The sequence below is a fragment of the Mustela erminea genome, chromosome 11 (assembly GCF_009829155.1).
Source record: "Mustela erminea isolate mMusErm1 chromosome 11, mMusErm1.Pri, whole genome shotgun sequence".
Taxonomy (NCBI): Eukaryota; Metazoa; Chordata; class Mammalia; order Carnivora; family Mustelidae; genus Mustela; species Mustela erminea.
The window spans coordinates 65,994,779-66,010,315 of record NC_045624.1 but is presented as its reverse complement, the minus strand read 5'-3'; the positions used below and the strand labels follow the sequence as shown (position 1 = coordinate 66,010,315).

The window sequence follows — 15,537 nt, the reverse complement described above, 5'->3', positions numbered from 1 at the left end:
GGTCCTTTCACTCTTCTTTTGAATCTGCCTGGCACCTTCCCACAAGAACAGGGCCTTTGCACAAGCTATTCTCTTTGCCTGGGATGCTTTTTCCTCAGAAATCCTCAAGAGCCCCTCCTTTACCTCCTTCAGATCTTTGTCCAAATGTCACCTTCTCATGACTTCATCCCACTTAAAACTTCATCACATCCCACCTACCCTGCTCTCCCTTTCTTTGCCATGTCAGTTTCATCTTCAAACATACTATATAACTTATTTATTGTATTTATTGGCAATAGAATGCAATTTCCATGAGTCAAGAATCTTTGTCTCTTTTGCTTATGATACGCCCCAACCACCTAGAATAGAGTCTGGCATATTTAGACATGCTTAATAGATTTTTATTGAATGAACTGTGAAAATAAAATTTTGTATAACTAGCTAGGACTAAATATTGGAGTTAATATCTTTAAGTTTGAGCAGAAAGAAAATCTGATTTTAAAACTTAGATGCAGAATAAAAAGAGATCCTATTTGAAGGACATGTTAGTGTTACTCATCTCACAATCCTGGCAAAGAGTGTGTGTGCACTATTATTTAAGTATATGTGTAGCATATATTTTCTGTGTAGCAGGAAAACACAGCAAAGGTGTTGACTTCAAAAAATTACCTCAGCAAGGTGTTTTAAGAGGAAAAGACAGACTGAGGTCTCTGGAAGATTTATTTCTTTCTAAAATTGGCATAATAATCACAGCGGGAACTACTGACTCATCAGATTTCACTTTTCAAAACCGACAGACACCAACTGGAGAATTTTCAGAAGGCCAGTATTCTAATAACTTAAAAATCTATTTTCTCCTTTGCAATATAAGAGCTACTGTCCAATAAATAGTTTTCCAAAAAAGCTCACTGTCCTTATACTGATGAATAGGAATTGATAATGAATGTATTAGTGTTCTTGAAATGCCATCACTATGACTATGAGCTCATAGGAAAATCTGTCCATTTTCAAGGCTAAAACTTCCTGGTAAAAATTACTTCCTGGTAAAGTTGTGAAAATGTAACAACTGGATGGCACTGGGTCCTTCGTTTATTTCTGACTTGATTATTATCTTAAGAGGATATGGGAGGGGTGCCTGGGTGGCTCAGTGGGTTAAAGCCTCTGCCTTTGGCTCAGGTCATGATTTCAGGGTTCTGGGATCGAGCCCCGCATCAGGCTCTCTGCTCAGCGGGGATCCTGCTTCCTCCTCTCTCTCTCTGCCTGCCTCTCTGTCTACTTGTGATCTCTGTCTGTCAAATAAATAAATAAAATCTTAAAAAAAAAAAAGAGGACCATGGGAAATGTAATGATATTGCCAAGATTGTCTGGTCTGGTGACAGGTAATGATGAATTAAATTTCCTCCTCTTTATCTCCTTAATATATTAGTCAGGGTCTTTAAAGTAGAACCTAGATCAGATCAATCAAGAATTACTGAACATATACTCTGATTACCCACTAGGCAGAACCCACTGAGCATACAGAAGAACCACCAGATACAACACCTCAGGTTCCTTTGTATCAAACGAGTACTTTTACTTTGATAGCATTCCCTCTGATCCTGTTGCACTGTAGTAATAGATAATCTGGTCACAAAGATGTATTTTCAAGAAAGCCAAATACAGCATTTCAAGTAAACTTCTTCTATTTGTTAGGCCAATCAAGTATACCAGCCTGTAAGTGTAAGGTACTCTCACTGCTAAACACTAGGATTTTAAAAAGAATTTCTCATTTCACAAGTTTAGAGTTCTCCTAATAATGGAATTTAGTCATTGCTTATTGACTTAAAGTATATATAAATGAGTCATTTTGTGGGTCAACAGTATGATTACAGGTGGAACTTTACCGTCATCCAATATATAACCTTCATACATCCATTCAACTATTTATTACTTTGTCCATTCATTAAACAAATATTTATTAAGAGCCTCCTATATGCCAGACACTCTGCTAGGTACTGGGAAATTAGGCACGGATGAAAGAAACAAAGTCCCTGCTCTCAAAAAATAATTTTTTTAAACCAAAAGAAGACAGATAATAAAACAAACAAAAAAAAACCACAAATATTTTCAGATGGTGATAGTGCTATGAAAACAATAAAAAGGGATAATGTTATAGAATGATTGAGAATGGGATGATGAGAGCCTTCCAGAAATGATTAAAAAAACCCAACAACAACACTAGTCCTCAAAATTAAAAGTTCTAACACATTAAGGTTAAGCAAGATACATAAAGAAGAATCTACAACAGATACATCATAGTGAAACTGGATAACACCAAATAAAAGGAGAAAGCACTTAAAGTCACAGACACAGGGACAAATTATCATCAAAGGAATAGTTAGAAGGACAGGTAACTTCTCAAGAGCAACAATGGGGACCAACTTATGGGAAAATCTTCCCTGCACTGAGAGGAAGTGCTGTGTACCTAGAATTCTATACTTAGAAAAGCATCTTTTAAGAAGAGATTAAGGAAAAATAAATATAGATTTGGGGCACCTGGGTGGCTCAATTGGTTAAGCGTCTGACTCTTGATATTGGCTCAGGTTCTGATCTCAGTGTTGTGGGATCGAGCTCTGTCTTGGGGCCTGAGCTCAGCATGGAATCCGCTTGACATTCTCTCTCTCCCCCTACCTCTTGCCCCTCCCTACCACACCCTCTCTCTCAAATAAATAAATAAATCTTTAAATAAAGAAATCAATAAGGAAAGAAAGTTAGTTTCAGGCAAAAAGAATGAAGAGGTTGCTCTGGGGGCTCCTTAACCAAAGGAAATTCCAAAGAATCCATATCAGGCAGAAGGAGAGTGGTTCCAGTCTGAGAAGAAATAATGATAGGGTAGAGGAGATGGAATCAGTGTTTGAAATTATTGTAGGAATCAGAAAAGTTAATAAGGGTATTTTCGAAGGTAAAAGTGAGTATTTTTCAAAAGTAAATACTGAAAAAGAGCGATAAAAATGAGTAGATTCCAAAAAAGTAAAGGGAAAATACAGTAGTTAAAAATGAGTAAATCCTTAAAAGGGGAAGAGATTTTTAGAAAGGAACATAGATTCCCACACTTCTGATGTGAGAAGCAGTTTTGAAGAATCGCTGATGGAAGAACGGCTCTTCAGATGAAAGAAAGATTATGTGGAAGCTGACTTTATTGCCTATCTGCTTGAGCCACAAACTGTACTCTTGGCTTTGTTGGAGCTTTTCCGGACTTGAACAGGTAATCGCCTCATTTCCTGTTACATCTTATATTTAAAATGAGATAGTCCTATTTACAACTAGATAAGCAAAGTTGCTGATAATAAAAAGCCAATAATTGTGAAGTCCTTTAGATGTCTGTAAAACCATAAAGACAGTTTAAACTACATACTAGTTGGCCCTCACTGATTTGTCACAGAGATTTGCAGAAGGAAAGAGTAGGTCCGCCCACCCAACGAGCCAGCTGGGTGGGACTCCATCAGCCTCTGCCTGTGTGTAGGGCAGGGTGGCCCGGCAGCCACCCTGCCAGCCCAGAGCCTGCTGGAATTCCTAGTCAGAGGCCCGGCCACTGATCTCAGAAGTTCACTAAATCCAATCCCCGGCTTCTGACAGAACTGCTCTCAGGGGGAAAGAAATGCTTTGTAATCCCTCTCGCTTTTAAAAAATTTAGAATATCAGGACAAGAAACCACTACCTCTGTCTCCCATTTTGAAGGGCCAACTTTTAATTTCAGGATGCAAATAAAAATTTTGAGTGACACTTCTGAAAGTCTCAAACCAGTCATTTTCCTCCTTTGGACACCGACTCTGACTTGATTGTTATACCTCACGCAATTACCTCAGGGAGGCACATGAGGAGCCCGGGTGAGTGACGCTGGATACGTTACTTGACATCTGTGTGCATAATACATGGAATATAATCTTTCTTCATAAAGATTTTATTTATTTATTTATTTGTTTGTTTGCTTATTTATTTATCAAAGAGAGAGAGAGAAAGAGAACACAAGCACGGGGAGCAGAAGGCAGAGGGAGAGGCAGGCTTCCTGCGGAGAAGGACCCTAGGATCATGACCTGAGCTGAAGGTAGACGCTTAACCGACTGAGCCACCCAAGCCTACTGCTCTTTTTGTAGTATTAACACCATCACATATGAGTTTGGAAGACTAAATGTCAATACCTATTAACCTTTCTGCAGATATTTGCGACTTTGTTTGTATTGAATCTACCCCTGACTTTTATTAGGTCTCATTTTTCTCTCCTTAAGTCAATTTCATTTCAACAAATCATTTCTATTTGGCCTTTGAGTGGGGGCAGTTTTCCATGCAATAATAGGTCCACGCTAACCAAGTCTAGTCAAATAGATTTTGGAAACACTTTCAAAGTGATTGGGTATAGGTAGGAGCCCCCCAGAAGGCTGCCAGGTTGTATGAGACTTCCACCACAGTACACTCACATTCTTTCAAGCTTTAGCCTTTCTGGTGAAGGGATCTCAGAAGGTGGAGAAAAGTACTTGCTGCAGTTAACATGGCTCTGGGAGTTTAGAGAACCAGTTACTTTGATGCAGCCCAAACAAACAAAAACGTACCTAAGAAATGACATTAACCCTAAACATGGAAGGAAGAATCTTACAAAGTTCTGGGTTGTACCTTGGATTTCTAATCAGAGAGCTTTGGAGGAAGAAGCCATTTTCTTTCTGGCTGTCCCCACGCTGGGTCCTGCAAGCTGGGCTAACTCAGCCACCACCACACCCAAGCTGATTTTCAGATGCTATTATATCCTGGATAATCATCTAAGGCTCGGACCCCTCCCTTATACTGCTGGCTCTTCTTTATTCCTCACATCAGTTCTTTGTGCCACCTCTGCCTCCCTCCTCTGATGGAACCATCTCTCCCAACTTTGGAACCACGGCTCTGCCACCAGCTTCCAGGTCATAGACTGGAATGAGCTTTCTCTGTTCCTTTCCTGGTCCCAAAAAGCCCCAGGCTTCTCCAGCTCTGTGGCTGATACTCAGTCTGTCCGCTCAAGACAAATTTTCTAAATCATTCTTTGGCGCTCCTGAGGCTGCATGAAATAAGTAAGAGGGTATCAAGGCTCTAAGGTTTTCTTTTGAAGTTAGGATGAAAGGCATGATGAAGCTGAACCCAGTCTTTGGAAGCCCGGGTAACAGCACCCCCACAGTTTCAGGACAGTGACGAAGCATTCTGGAAGTTGCCATGGAGACCACTCTTGTCTTCTGTTCACTTCTGGAAGCAGCAATATGCTTCAGAACAACAGATACTTTTTAAAGTTGCCATCCTTCCTAGAAACATTAAATTATGTGTGGCATTAATGCCAGCCCTTCACCAGATCTCTGGTTCTTCTTCCTGGGCGCACAGCTGGTCGGCCTCTCCATGACACTGGTTCCAGCCAGTAAGATGGAACAGAGGTGACATGTTGTTAACACTTGATCAAGACTTTGGAGAAGCACATGTGCCTCTTTCACGCTCTCCCTGTCTGCCTGCTGGGTCTAAGTGGTAAAGGGGCCCTGCACAAGGAGGAAGCATAAATGGAGGGTGAAATTCTCTGAAATTCTACATGAAGGAAAATTGCCAACCAAAAGGAACACCTACATTGTCCCATTAAGTGAGCAAAAACCTCTACTGTTTTTGAGCCATTATTCATTTGGGGGTTTATTTAGTACTAAAGCCAGGCCTACACTAAGTTATACAACCAGTATTTCATGTTTTTAGAGCATAAATCATTTGTATGCCAGCATGCTGGGCCTTCATCCTGGAAAATACAAGAGGGACTAGTGGAAATGGAGGGAAGCAGAAAGGAACAATAATGTGAATAATACAAACATATGGAACCATGTGCCAAGCCCCATGTTAAGGTGTTACACATACAGTCACATTTAATTTCATTTCTTTCTCATGACAACTTTAAGTAATAGTACTATTATTATCCCCATTACTCAAATATGAAAACTAGAGGCCAGGCTATAGTACTCAGGAAGCCATGATTCAAATCTGTTGACTCCATAGCTCCAGCTCTGGTTGTGTACTCAGTACCATGCATTGGGCACTTTATACAATTCTATCTTCACAGTGTCTTGTCAAATAGTCCGTCTTATCTCCATTTTAAAAATGCAAAAGCTGAAGTTCCAGGCTTCAGCCAAGCTTACACAACTAGCAAGATTCAGGCCAAGGTCTGTGAGACTCTAAAGCTCATTTTCAAAAAAAATAAAAAATAAAAAAAAAAATAAAGCTCATTTTCTTTCCATCATGCCTTGAGATCACCATATAGAGGGGAGAGGTCATCTGGATTGAGTTTCCCTCCATTTCTGTGTTCTAGTCATTTTAGAGGTTAATCCTTTACTCTAACACCATGTGACCACTCTAATCATCATTATTTATCCACTTTGGAGATACTGGGATTTCTGCCAGATAACATTCACCAGATTCCCCCAGCATGTCACTGAGTCTACTTCTCACACTGGTGTGGCCTAACTAACCATTAACCCACACATTAGCCCATCCGCTCACCCAGCCTGACTACAGGGACAGTTCCTTTAGCCAGGGCTGGATGGGTCATGTTCAGGCCTAAATGCAGAATGGAAGCCAGAGGCATGGAAGCATGTTTTTTAAATAAATAGACAGTTTGTGGGTAGGAGTTATAGTAGAGCCCAATCCACAAACCTACCTCAGAAACTTCTAAAGTCAAGGAGCGCCACCAGGAATCTTATTTGTATAACCACCTTTTGATCCTCTGAGAAGAGGTACCACAGCAATGTCAGGGCTGAGCAGGACACCAGAACTGACTTCAACAAAGCTGGAGAGAGGGACACTGGCCCACCCTCTCATTATATCCTACCTGGCCCCTAGAAGGGCTAGTTGACAGAACAAGGAATCCCTTGAGACCCCACCCCATTTCTTCTCCCTCCTGACTTCACATGGAGGATTCCTGGCAGATCTACAGTCCATATCTAGGGGAATGGTCAGTGTTCACAATGGGACAAGATGGTGGCATCAAATCACCTCCCAGCCTATGCCATGAACCTGAAAGACCAAGGCCAAGGAGCCATAATCCCATAGTCATCCATTCAATCAACAGACATCAGTAGTTGAAAGAAAGCACTGACAACTCTAAAGGAGCCAGAGCTTCCCTGTAGTGCAGAGCCTGCCGAGTCACAGTGGGGACTGCAGAGAAACTGCAGGACACTGCCCTGGTGCCCAAGCAGAGTGGGCTCATCATGTCCTCATGTTTCCCATGTATGGTCCCAGAGCTTCAGGAGAGGTGGGAAGAGAGGGTTGCCAGAAGGCCACCCTCTTCTGCTTGGAGAATCAGAAGAATACATGGGGTCACGGGAAGAGCAGCACCCACATTCCTTGCAGTCGTGCACATCCATTCCACAGATGGTAGACAGAGTGAGTCTTTTCTAATACCTGTCTGGTCATATCATCCTGCCCTGACTTTTAGTTGCTCTTGGGATTCAGACTACACTTACGACTTTGGCCTACTGTAAACCCAGTTTATTCTATGTGCCTCCCCTCCGTACTCTCAGAGCTCAGAGTATGATTATCCTATAGTCTATAAATGCCATGACTAAATTCACGTCTCTTCATTCACCATTTTATATTGCATTTAGGCTATTTGCCTGACATAGACGGTGCTCAACCAGTATTGGTTGTTGATTGGTTGGTTAGTTGATGAGTGACAGTCTAAAGACACAATATTTGAGCAGCAAAGTTAGGCAAGTGCTGGAACATATCACTTCTGTGATTGTAGCCCAAGCCCTTATTTTCCCCAGGGTTGGGACAGCATGAGAGACAGGGCATGGATCAGACCCCAAGGTTAAAGGTCAACAGCAACAAGGCCTTCAATTAGAGACTTAGCAACCAACATACCAACAGAAGTGTTTTACTAATTCAGATGAGTTTAGAAAGAGGTGGGAAATAGGTCAACAAATGAACGTAAGAAATGACATTTCCCTCATCACTTATACTTAAAATGACTCAAAGGAACACCAACAACTAGATCTTTCAGTTCCCTTCCTTTTACAGCAGTGGTATGACCCAGGGTCAAGAAAATGAGGTGGCAGTCTTGAGTAAAATAGGTTTGCCCTCTGTTGACAGGATGCCAAGTGATCCAATAAGTCTAGAGAGGTTTTATGAGACAGCCTTGGTCAGGGCTCCCTGCCAAGTAGGATTGGGTCACAGCCCTCAGTGGAAGAAAAGATGATCTCATTTCTGCTCACCCTGGATATGTGACAGTTTTAATTTGGGCCCTCTCCCTGTCGTGGTAGGCTTCACCCCAGAATCTCCCTCAAGATAGACATTGAACATAGCATACCCTGGGGGTGGGGAGGATCATAAAAAAAGGACAAGTGGTGAGGAGGGGAGGGCACCAGAGTCAGAGTTGGTGAGGATTAAGTGCCACCCATGGTGCTGCTTGTGGAATAAGGAAGATTTTCCCCTGATAATGAAAGGGACAACGCTGGCCCTGGATTGAACAGTTATGATAAGGAACTACCAGCACGTGTGAGTTGAGCTAATGGTGAAAAGACCGGTGGCCAAGCACGGGTTCATTGCCTTCACAGACTTATGCAAAGGCATCTATAGAATGTTACCATCTTTTAACTGTAGAATTTTAAGACTAAGCGTGAGAGTAATGTTGTTTATAAGGAAGCGGTTTTTTTGCTGTATTTTCCAGAGCTGGTACATCAGCAACATGATAACTGTCGGGCATTCCCTTGATCTTCAGCCCCACCGATGGGCAGCTGTTGTTCAGAAGACCAGCTGCGGAAGCCCTAGACGCTGTGTGGTAGAGGGAAAGCTCTAACACAAATTACATGACTTTTGCTCTTGACTAAGCTCACTCTCTATGCAGGAAGAGGAACAGGTGATTTATTTTCAACACAGGATTTTTCACAATTATTATCTCAAGCTCCTACTGTCCTCCTACTGTCTCCTACTTCCTAGGACATTCTATTTGAAAAAGAATTGACTGTGAATGTTTCCACTTTTTAAGAGTCAATATCAATTATCTAGCAAATGAATTACTCTGTTTCGAAGCTTCCATGTGGTAAAAAAAAACCATAGAAGTTTATTTGGGAGAAAATAGAAGGAGAATGATCCAGTAAGAAATAAAAATTAAAAATCAATCAACACAGGAGATGTAGAAGAGGATATTGTTTGAGGTTGCCTAGGAGCCTTCAGATGCCATGTTTTGTCTATAGTGGTCTGGGCCACCCCGGCAGTCCCTCACTGCTGGATGGGCTTATGGCTGTTGAGACAGGAAGAGTGAGGAACCCAGGGAGCTGTGAATTCAATGACACAGACTCAGCACCCAGAGCCGGAGTTCTCACCCTGGATGTGCAGGAGAATCACCTGGGGGCTTTCACCCGTATGGAACACCCACAGTGTTCAAGCGCTAGTGCTGGAGATTCGGATCTCACTTTTCTGGGGTAGGTCACCTGTATTATTCATAGTGCTCCCCAGGCAGTTCCACTGCGAGCTAAGACTAGAAAGCCCTGGGCTAAGAATGGAAGATACCGGCGAGGAAGTTCAGAGATGGAGACAGAGACAGGGAGCGAACACACAGCTGGGCATACGTTCTCCACTCGGCTCAGAGACCAGCAAGGATGACAAACCCACTGTAACCCCTAAATGTCTCACCAACCAATTTAGGTAATATCTCCTGTTCGTGAAACGAATACACTTAGAGCATTTTTACACTTCTGGATTGTGTCTCTAAGTACTGGAGGCAATTTTAACTGCTAAGCTCATATTAAATTTAAATTCATTTCAAAGTAGCCACGTTTGATATTTTCCATAATCTCATCATTTTCATGAACTGAGATGTGACTCAAGCGATCGCATCCACTTACTTTAATTCCTTGTAATCCATAGCCAGGGGCACCAGGAGGGCCAGGCAAGCCTTTCTGCCCAATGTCTCCCTGTTGGAAGATGAAGAGAAATTGAAGAGAAGTATGAGAAGGTTTAGGAAGGAACAATGTATTACTGCTCTTGGCTTCCTTCTTATTTTGGTCAGATCAGGACCAACATCCATGTGCCCCATGAAGCTATATCGTATCTTATATAAAACAGTGTTTTCCCGGGGCTCCTGGGTGGCTCAGTGGGTTAAGCCTCTGCCTTCAGCTCAGGTCATGATCTCAGGGTCCTGGGATGGAGCCCCGCATCGGGCTGTCTGCTCAGCAGGGAGCCTGCTTCCCCTCTCTCTCTGCCTACCTCTCTGCCTACTTGTGATCTCTCTCTCTCTCTGTGTGTCAAATAAATAAATAAAATCTTTAAAAACAAACAAACAAAAAAATCCAGTGTTTTCCCCCCAATTTTAAGCCACAGAACCCTTGCAAAAATATTATGCATAATCCAGATTCAGGTAAAAAGGCAAGGCATAGCTACTTGGCCTAAGCAGAAGCATTTGGTCCAGTATCCTTGTCTCTTTGGGCTCCTCTAGCTGCCCAACCACCAACCCTAAGAACACTAGGGCTGTGAAGACCACTCACACATAATTCTGTGTGGCCTCTCCTATGTTTCTCCATTTCCATATGGAGAGCTATTCCCTGAGGTTGCAGTTAAAGATTCAGCGGAAAGGAAAATAGGTCAATGAAGCAAAAGTACCTCATTTCCCAGTATGTGTTTTCTACAACATCAGTGAACTCCATGCTTCTTGAGGAAAGACTTCTGTGGTCAAATGAGATTGGAAAGTGTTGTATACCATGTGTGTGCCTCTCCTTGGAGACCCCAAGTGCATATAGGCCTACCTTGTTTCCTGGCGCTTTCCTATTTGGCTCCCCACATACTGCTTTTTTACAGACTGAAGGTTTGTGGCCACGCTGTGTCAGGCAAGTCTAGCCATGCTATTCTTCCAATAGCATTTGCTCACTTTCTGTCCCCGTGTCACATTTTGGTAATGTTCACAATATTTCAGACTTTTTCGTTGTTCTTGCATTGCTTATGGTGATCTCTGATCAGTGGTCTTTGATGGTACTATTATAATTGTTTTATGGCACCAAACTGTACCCATTTAAGATATCTAAGTTAATGATAAACGTAGTACTGTTCTGGTTGTTCCATCAGCCATTCCCCTATGTTCCATAGCATTCCCCTCTCTCTCTCCCTCCCCTCAGGCCTCCCTACACCCTTATACACAATAATACTGAAATAAGACCAATTAATAACCCTACAGTGTCCTCTAAGTGTTCAAGTGAAAGGAAGAGTCACATATCTCTCACTTTAAATTAAAAGCTAGAAGGGAGCCTGGGTGGCTCAGTGGGTTTAAGCCTCCACCTTTGGCTCGGGCCATGATCTCAGGGTCCTGGGATTGAGCCCTGCATCGGGAATCTCTGCTCAGCGGGGAGCCTGCTTCCTCCTTTCTCTCTCTGCCTCCTTGTGATCTGTCTGTCAAATAAATAAATAAAAATCTTTTAAAAAATTAATTAATTAATTAAATGTGATTCAGCTTAGTGAGGAAGGCATGTCGAAAGCCAAGATAGGCCCAAAGGTAGGCCTCTTGCTCTGAACATTTAGCAAAATTGTGAATGCAAAGAAAAAGTTCTTGAAGGAAATGAAAAGTGCTCCTCTGGTGAACTCATGAGGTTTGAGAAAGCAGAACAGCCTCCCTGCTGACATGGAGAACGTTCTAGTGGTCTGGGCAGATCAAACCAGCCATAAATTTCCCGTATGCCAAAGCCTAATGCAGAGCAAGGCACTCTCTTAATTTTCTGGAGGCTGGGAGAGGTGAGGAAGCTGCAGAAGAAGGCTGGAAGCTAGCAGAATTTGGTTCACGAGGAAGGAAGTCCTCTTCGTAACGTGAAAGTACAAGGTGAACAGCAGGGGCTTCTGAAGCTGCAGCAAGGTGAACAGAAGGTCAGGCTCAGAGAGTAAGTGACCGGTGACTGCGCTAAACAACAGACTTTCAGCATAGATGGAAAGACCTTGGATTGGAAGAAGATGCCGTCTAGGACTTTGATAGCTAGGAAGAGGTCAGTGGCTGGCTTGAAAGATTCAAAGGACAGGCTGACCATCTTGTTAGGGGCTGATGCAGATGGGGACTTAAGTCGAAGCCTGTGCTGATTTACCATCTCATAAATCCCGGGGCCCTTAAAAAGTGTGTGAAGTCTACTCTATGTTTTATAAATGAATAACAAAGCCTGATGGTAGCACCTCTGTTTACAGTATCGTTTACTGAATATTTTAAGTCCACTGTGGAGACCTGCTGCTCAGAAGATTGCTTTCAAAATATCGACAATGGGGGCACCTGGGTGGCTCAGTGGGTTAAGCCACTGCCTTCGGCTCAGGTCATGATCCAAGGGTCCTGGGATGGAGTCCCGCATCGGGCTCTCTGCTCATCAGGGAGCCTGCTTCCCTCTCTCTGTCTCTGCCTGCCTCTCTGCCTACTTGTGATTTCTCTCTGTCAAATAAATAAATAAAATCTTAAAAAAAAAAAAAAATATCGACAATGCACCTAGTAACTCAAGAGTTCTTGGTGGGAGAGGATGATGAGATGAAGGTTTCCATGGCTGCTAAGCCAGCATCCATTCTGCAGCTCGTGGATCAAGGAGTAAATCTGACTTTCAAGTTCTTACTTAAGAAATACGTTTTGCAAGAAATGTGAAGATTCACTGAAAGGATAACAAAGGATTTAGAATTACATAAACTTAGTTGATAAAGCAGTGGCAGGGTTTGGGAGGAACGACTCCAATTTTGAAAGAAGTTTTATTCTGGGTAAAATGCTGTCAAACGCATGCCACAAAGAAATCGTTTGTGAAAGGAAAAGTCAACCAAGGTGGCAAACTTCATTGTGGTCTTATTGTCAGAAATTGCCACAGCCACCCCGACCTCCAACAACCACACTCTTCATCAGTCAGCAGCCATCAGCATGGAGGCAAGACCCTCCATCTGCAAAAAGATGGCAACTTGCCCAAAGCTCGGATGATGGTTAAGATTTTTAGCAACAAAGCACTTTTAATGAAGATATAATCATTGGGGTTTTTTTTTTTTTTTAGACATAATGCTATTGCACCCTTAATAGACTAGAATATAATGGCAACATAACTTTTATATGCACTGCGAAATCAAAAAATTCATTGGACTCTCTTTATTGTGGTAGTCTTGATCTGAACCTACAATGTCTTCAACTATGCCCATAGAAATATATGAAAGCCTCTAAGAAGTCCCACAATAGAGAGATAAGCTTAACTTTTTTTATTCCAGAAGTTTGCTAATTAAATTTTGATGGAACAAGCTTTGAGAAATGCTGGATTCATAGAAGTTACTGTATAAGACAGCTTTTTTTTTCTTTCCACTACAGAAAAAGCTTTATTTTTTTCTAATTATTATTTTTTCTATTTATTTTTTCTAATTGAGGAACACCTGCTCATTGAAAAAAAAAATTAAGAACAGAAATAAAGAGGACAACAACAAAGAAAAAATAGACCCTTCTTTCCACCACCCAGTGATAATAACTATGAACATCTTGGGAGGATTTTTATCCATGTGAAGTGATCCAGAAACTTAGGAATAAAAAGAAACCAACTGCCAAAATGAAGTCGATGGACAAAAAAAGATAAACTAAGAATCTTGGTAATTCTAGGATCCTCAAGTAAAATCTTTGATTCATAAGGCCTTTGCCCTGCCCTCTCTGATGTGGGGCTCTAATTCACTTCTGTGCATTCCGGTCACAAACATAGGTATTTGAAATTTGAATTTGTAACATGTGGCTCATTGACACCTGTTTTCCCTATGAACATACCTGATACCTCTTCATTTTAGTTTTTGAACAAATCAAAGAATTATTTGTTGAGCACGTGAATCAAGGGTTAACACAGCTCTTCGACCTCTGCGCTATTCCCACGTTGAGCTGGGGGCTCTAGGATGTGGAGCAGCATCTCCGGCCCCTTCCCACTAGATGCCAGCAGCACTCCTCCCCCTGCTGTGGCACCCAGAAATGATTCCAGACATCGCCAAATGTCCCCCTAGGGCAAACCAGGGAGGACAAGGTCTCCCTCTTTGAAAAACCCTGGATTGTGAGAAGGAAAGGATGAATAACCACCAGATTGGAGACAACAAAAGAAAGGGAAATAGAAACGAGAGCAAAGGGAGTCTGAGGAAGTTTCTCTCACCTTCCATGGGGACAGTAAATCTAGACCCTGGCCCTGTGGCCCTGACAGAGTGTACTATGCACATTTGACACAACAGACAGATTAGCAGGCATTCTGTTGAAGGGCCAGCTGAGGTCCCTCTGACTAGAGGGAAAATGTGCTCCTTAATGATGGCACAGCCTCTAAGAAAACTGGAAATATTTTGAGCATTTGGCAACCACTTTCTAAAGAGACACTTTCTAATTTCTTTGGGGGAAGTAAATGCCTTTACACACTTAAACAATTTTCCTGAAAGCTACGTAATATGAGAAAATAAGCCTTCTCATCAGCACTCCAGAAAAAACAAGTCAACACTAAAATAAACATGTGCTAGGAAGTTAATATTCACTCGTTTGGCACGGATGGTACCTGAACTTCACGCAGAGCACAGACTTAAAGACTCACCTTTGGCCCTTGGGTTCCTATGCCCCGAGGCCCAGAGGGGCCTGGGGGGCCTCTGACACCAGGCTCTCCCTGAAAAGACACAATAAATGACAAGTTACTGATCTGAGACAAACAACAAGAAAAAACCTTTATGTTGTATAGTTTATATAAAATGTTATATTTCATGTTAAAAATATTTTGTATAAACTTTCATATATAAAAATATATTTTAAAACCCAAATCCTTGAATTTGACTAAGATATTGAGCCCTTTTCTTGCAGATCACTTTCCTCTACTTGACAAAGGGAGTGTTATTACCTTTTGTTTTCATTTCTTATTGCCATTTAAGTAACCTTCCAGCCAACTGATATGGGTCCATTTCAAAGCAATCAAGTTAGTTAACTTTTGACAACCTCAATGTAATTTTTGATAACTCCCTTCTTGGAGTTTGGAGAAGTGCCGCCATTGTGAGTGGAGGGAGAAACAAGAGAGGAGAATAAAAAGAAACCATTGAAAGCTGTAACCCCATCCTGAACTAGTTGCTTTTAGTATTTTATGCAACAAAAATTATGCTACTAGGGGTCAAGGATGAGCTTTGAGATATTTCTGCCCTAGAAGCAGTTGTGGTTACAGGATAAGTTCTATACAAGCTTTGCAGATCCCCTAAAGCCTTTTAGAACAGGCATCTAGCCCAGAAGAGTGGTGGGGCCTGATTAGGGTAGCTCAGGCCCTGTGGCTGGATCTGTGTGAGATGTGAACGAACAGAAATTACAATCTCTTCATTAGCCACCTTCTGTGTACCCAGAACTCTGCCCTGCATGTTCGTACAAGTTACTGGATGTAATTCAGTACTCATGACAACCCTGTGTTACAGCGATGACTAACTCATCTAACATTTCTGAACCTCAGTACATTCATCAGATATACACAAAATCACACTTAGGTTTCCTGAGGACGACAGGGAAGTAAGACAAAGAATACGAGTGTCTCGATCACAGTGTCTAGAGACTGTGATAGAGACACACAATCT

General features: G+C 42.0%; 1 protein-coding gene across 1 annotated transcript in view; it reads right to left on the bottom strand.

Moving 5' to 3' along the window:
- The window catches only part of COL28A1 (collagen type XXVIII alpha 1 chain), a 158,323-nt gene that overhangs the window by 41,947 nt on the left and 100,839 nt on the right, over window positions 1-15,537 (bottom strand). Inside the window, exons 26-27 of the mRNA XM_032305402.1 lie at window positions 14,529-14,597; window positions 9,849-9,917 (exon numbers count right to left, since the gene is read on the bottom strand). Of these exons, the coding sequence (XP_032161293.1) occupies window positions 9,849-9,917; window positions 14,529-14,597 (138 nt within the window). The remainder of the gene's footprint in view (window positions 1-9,848; window positions 9,918-14,528; window positions 14,598-15,537) is intronic.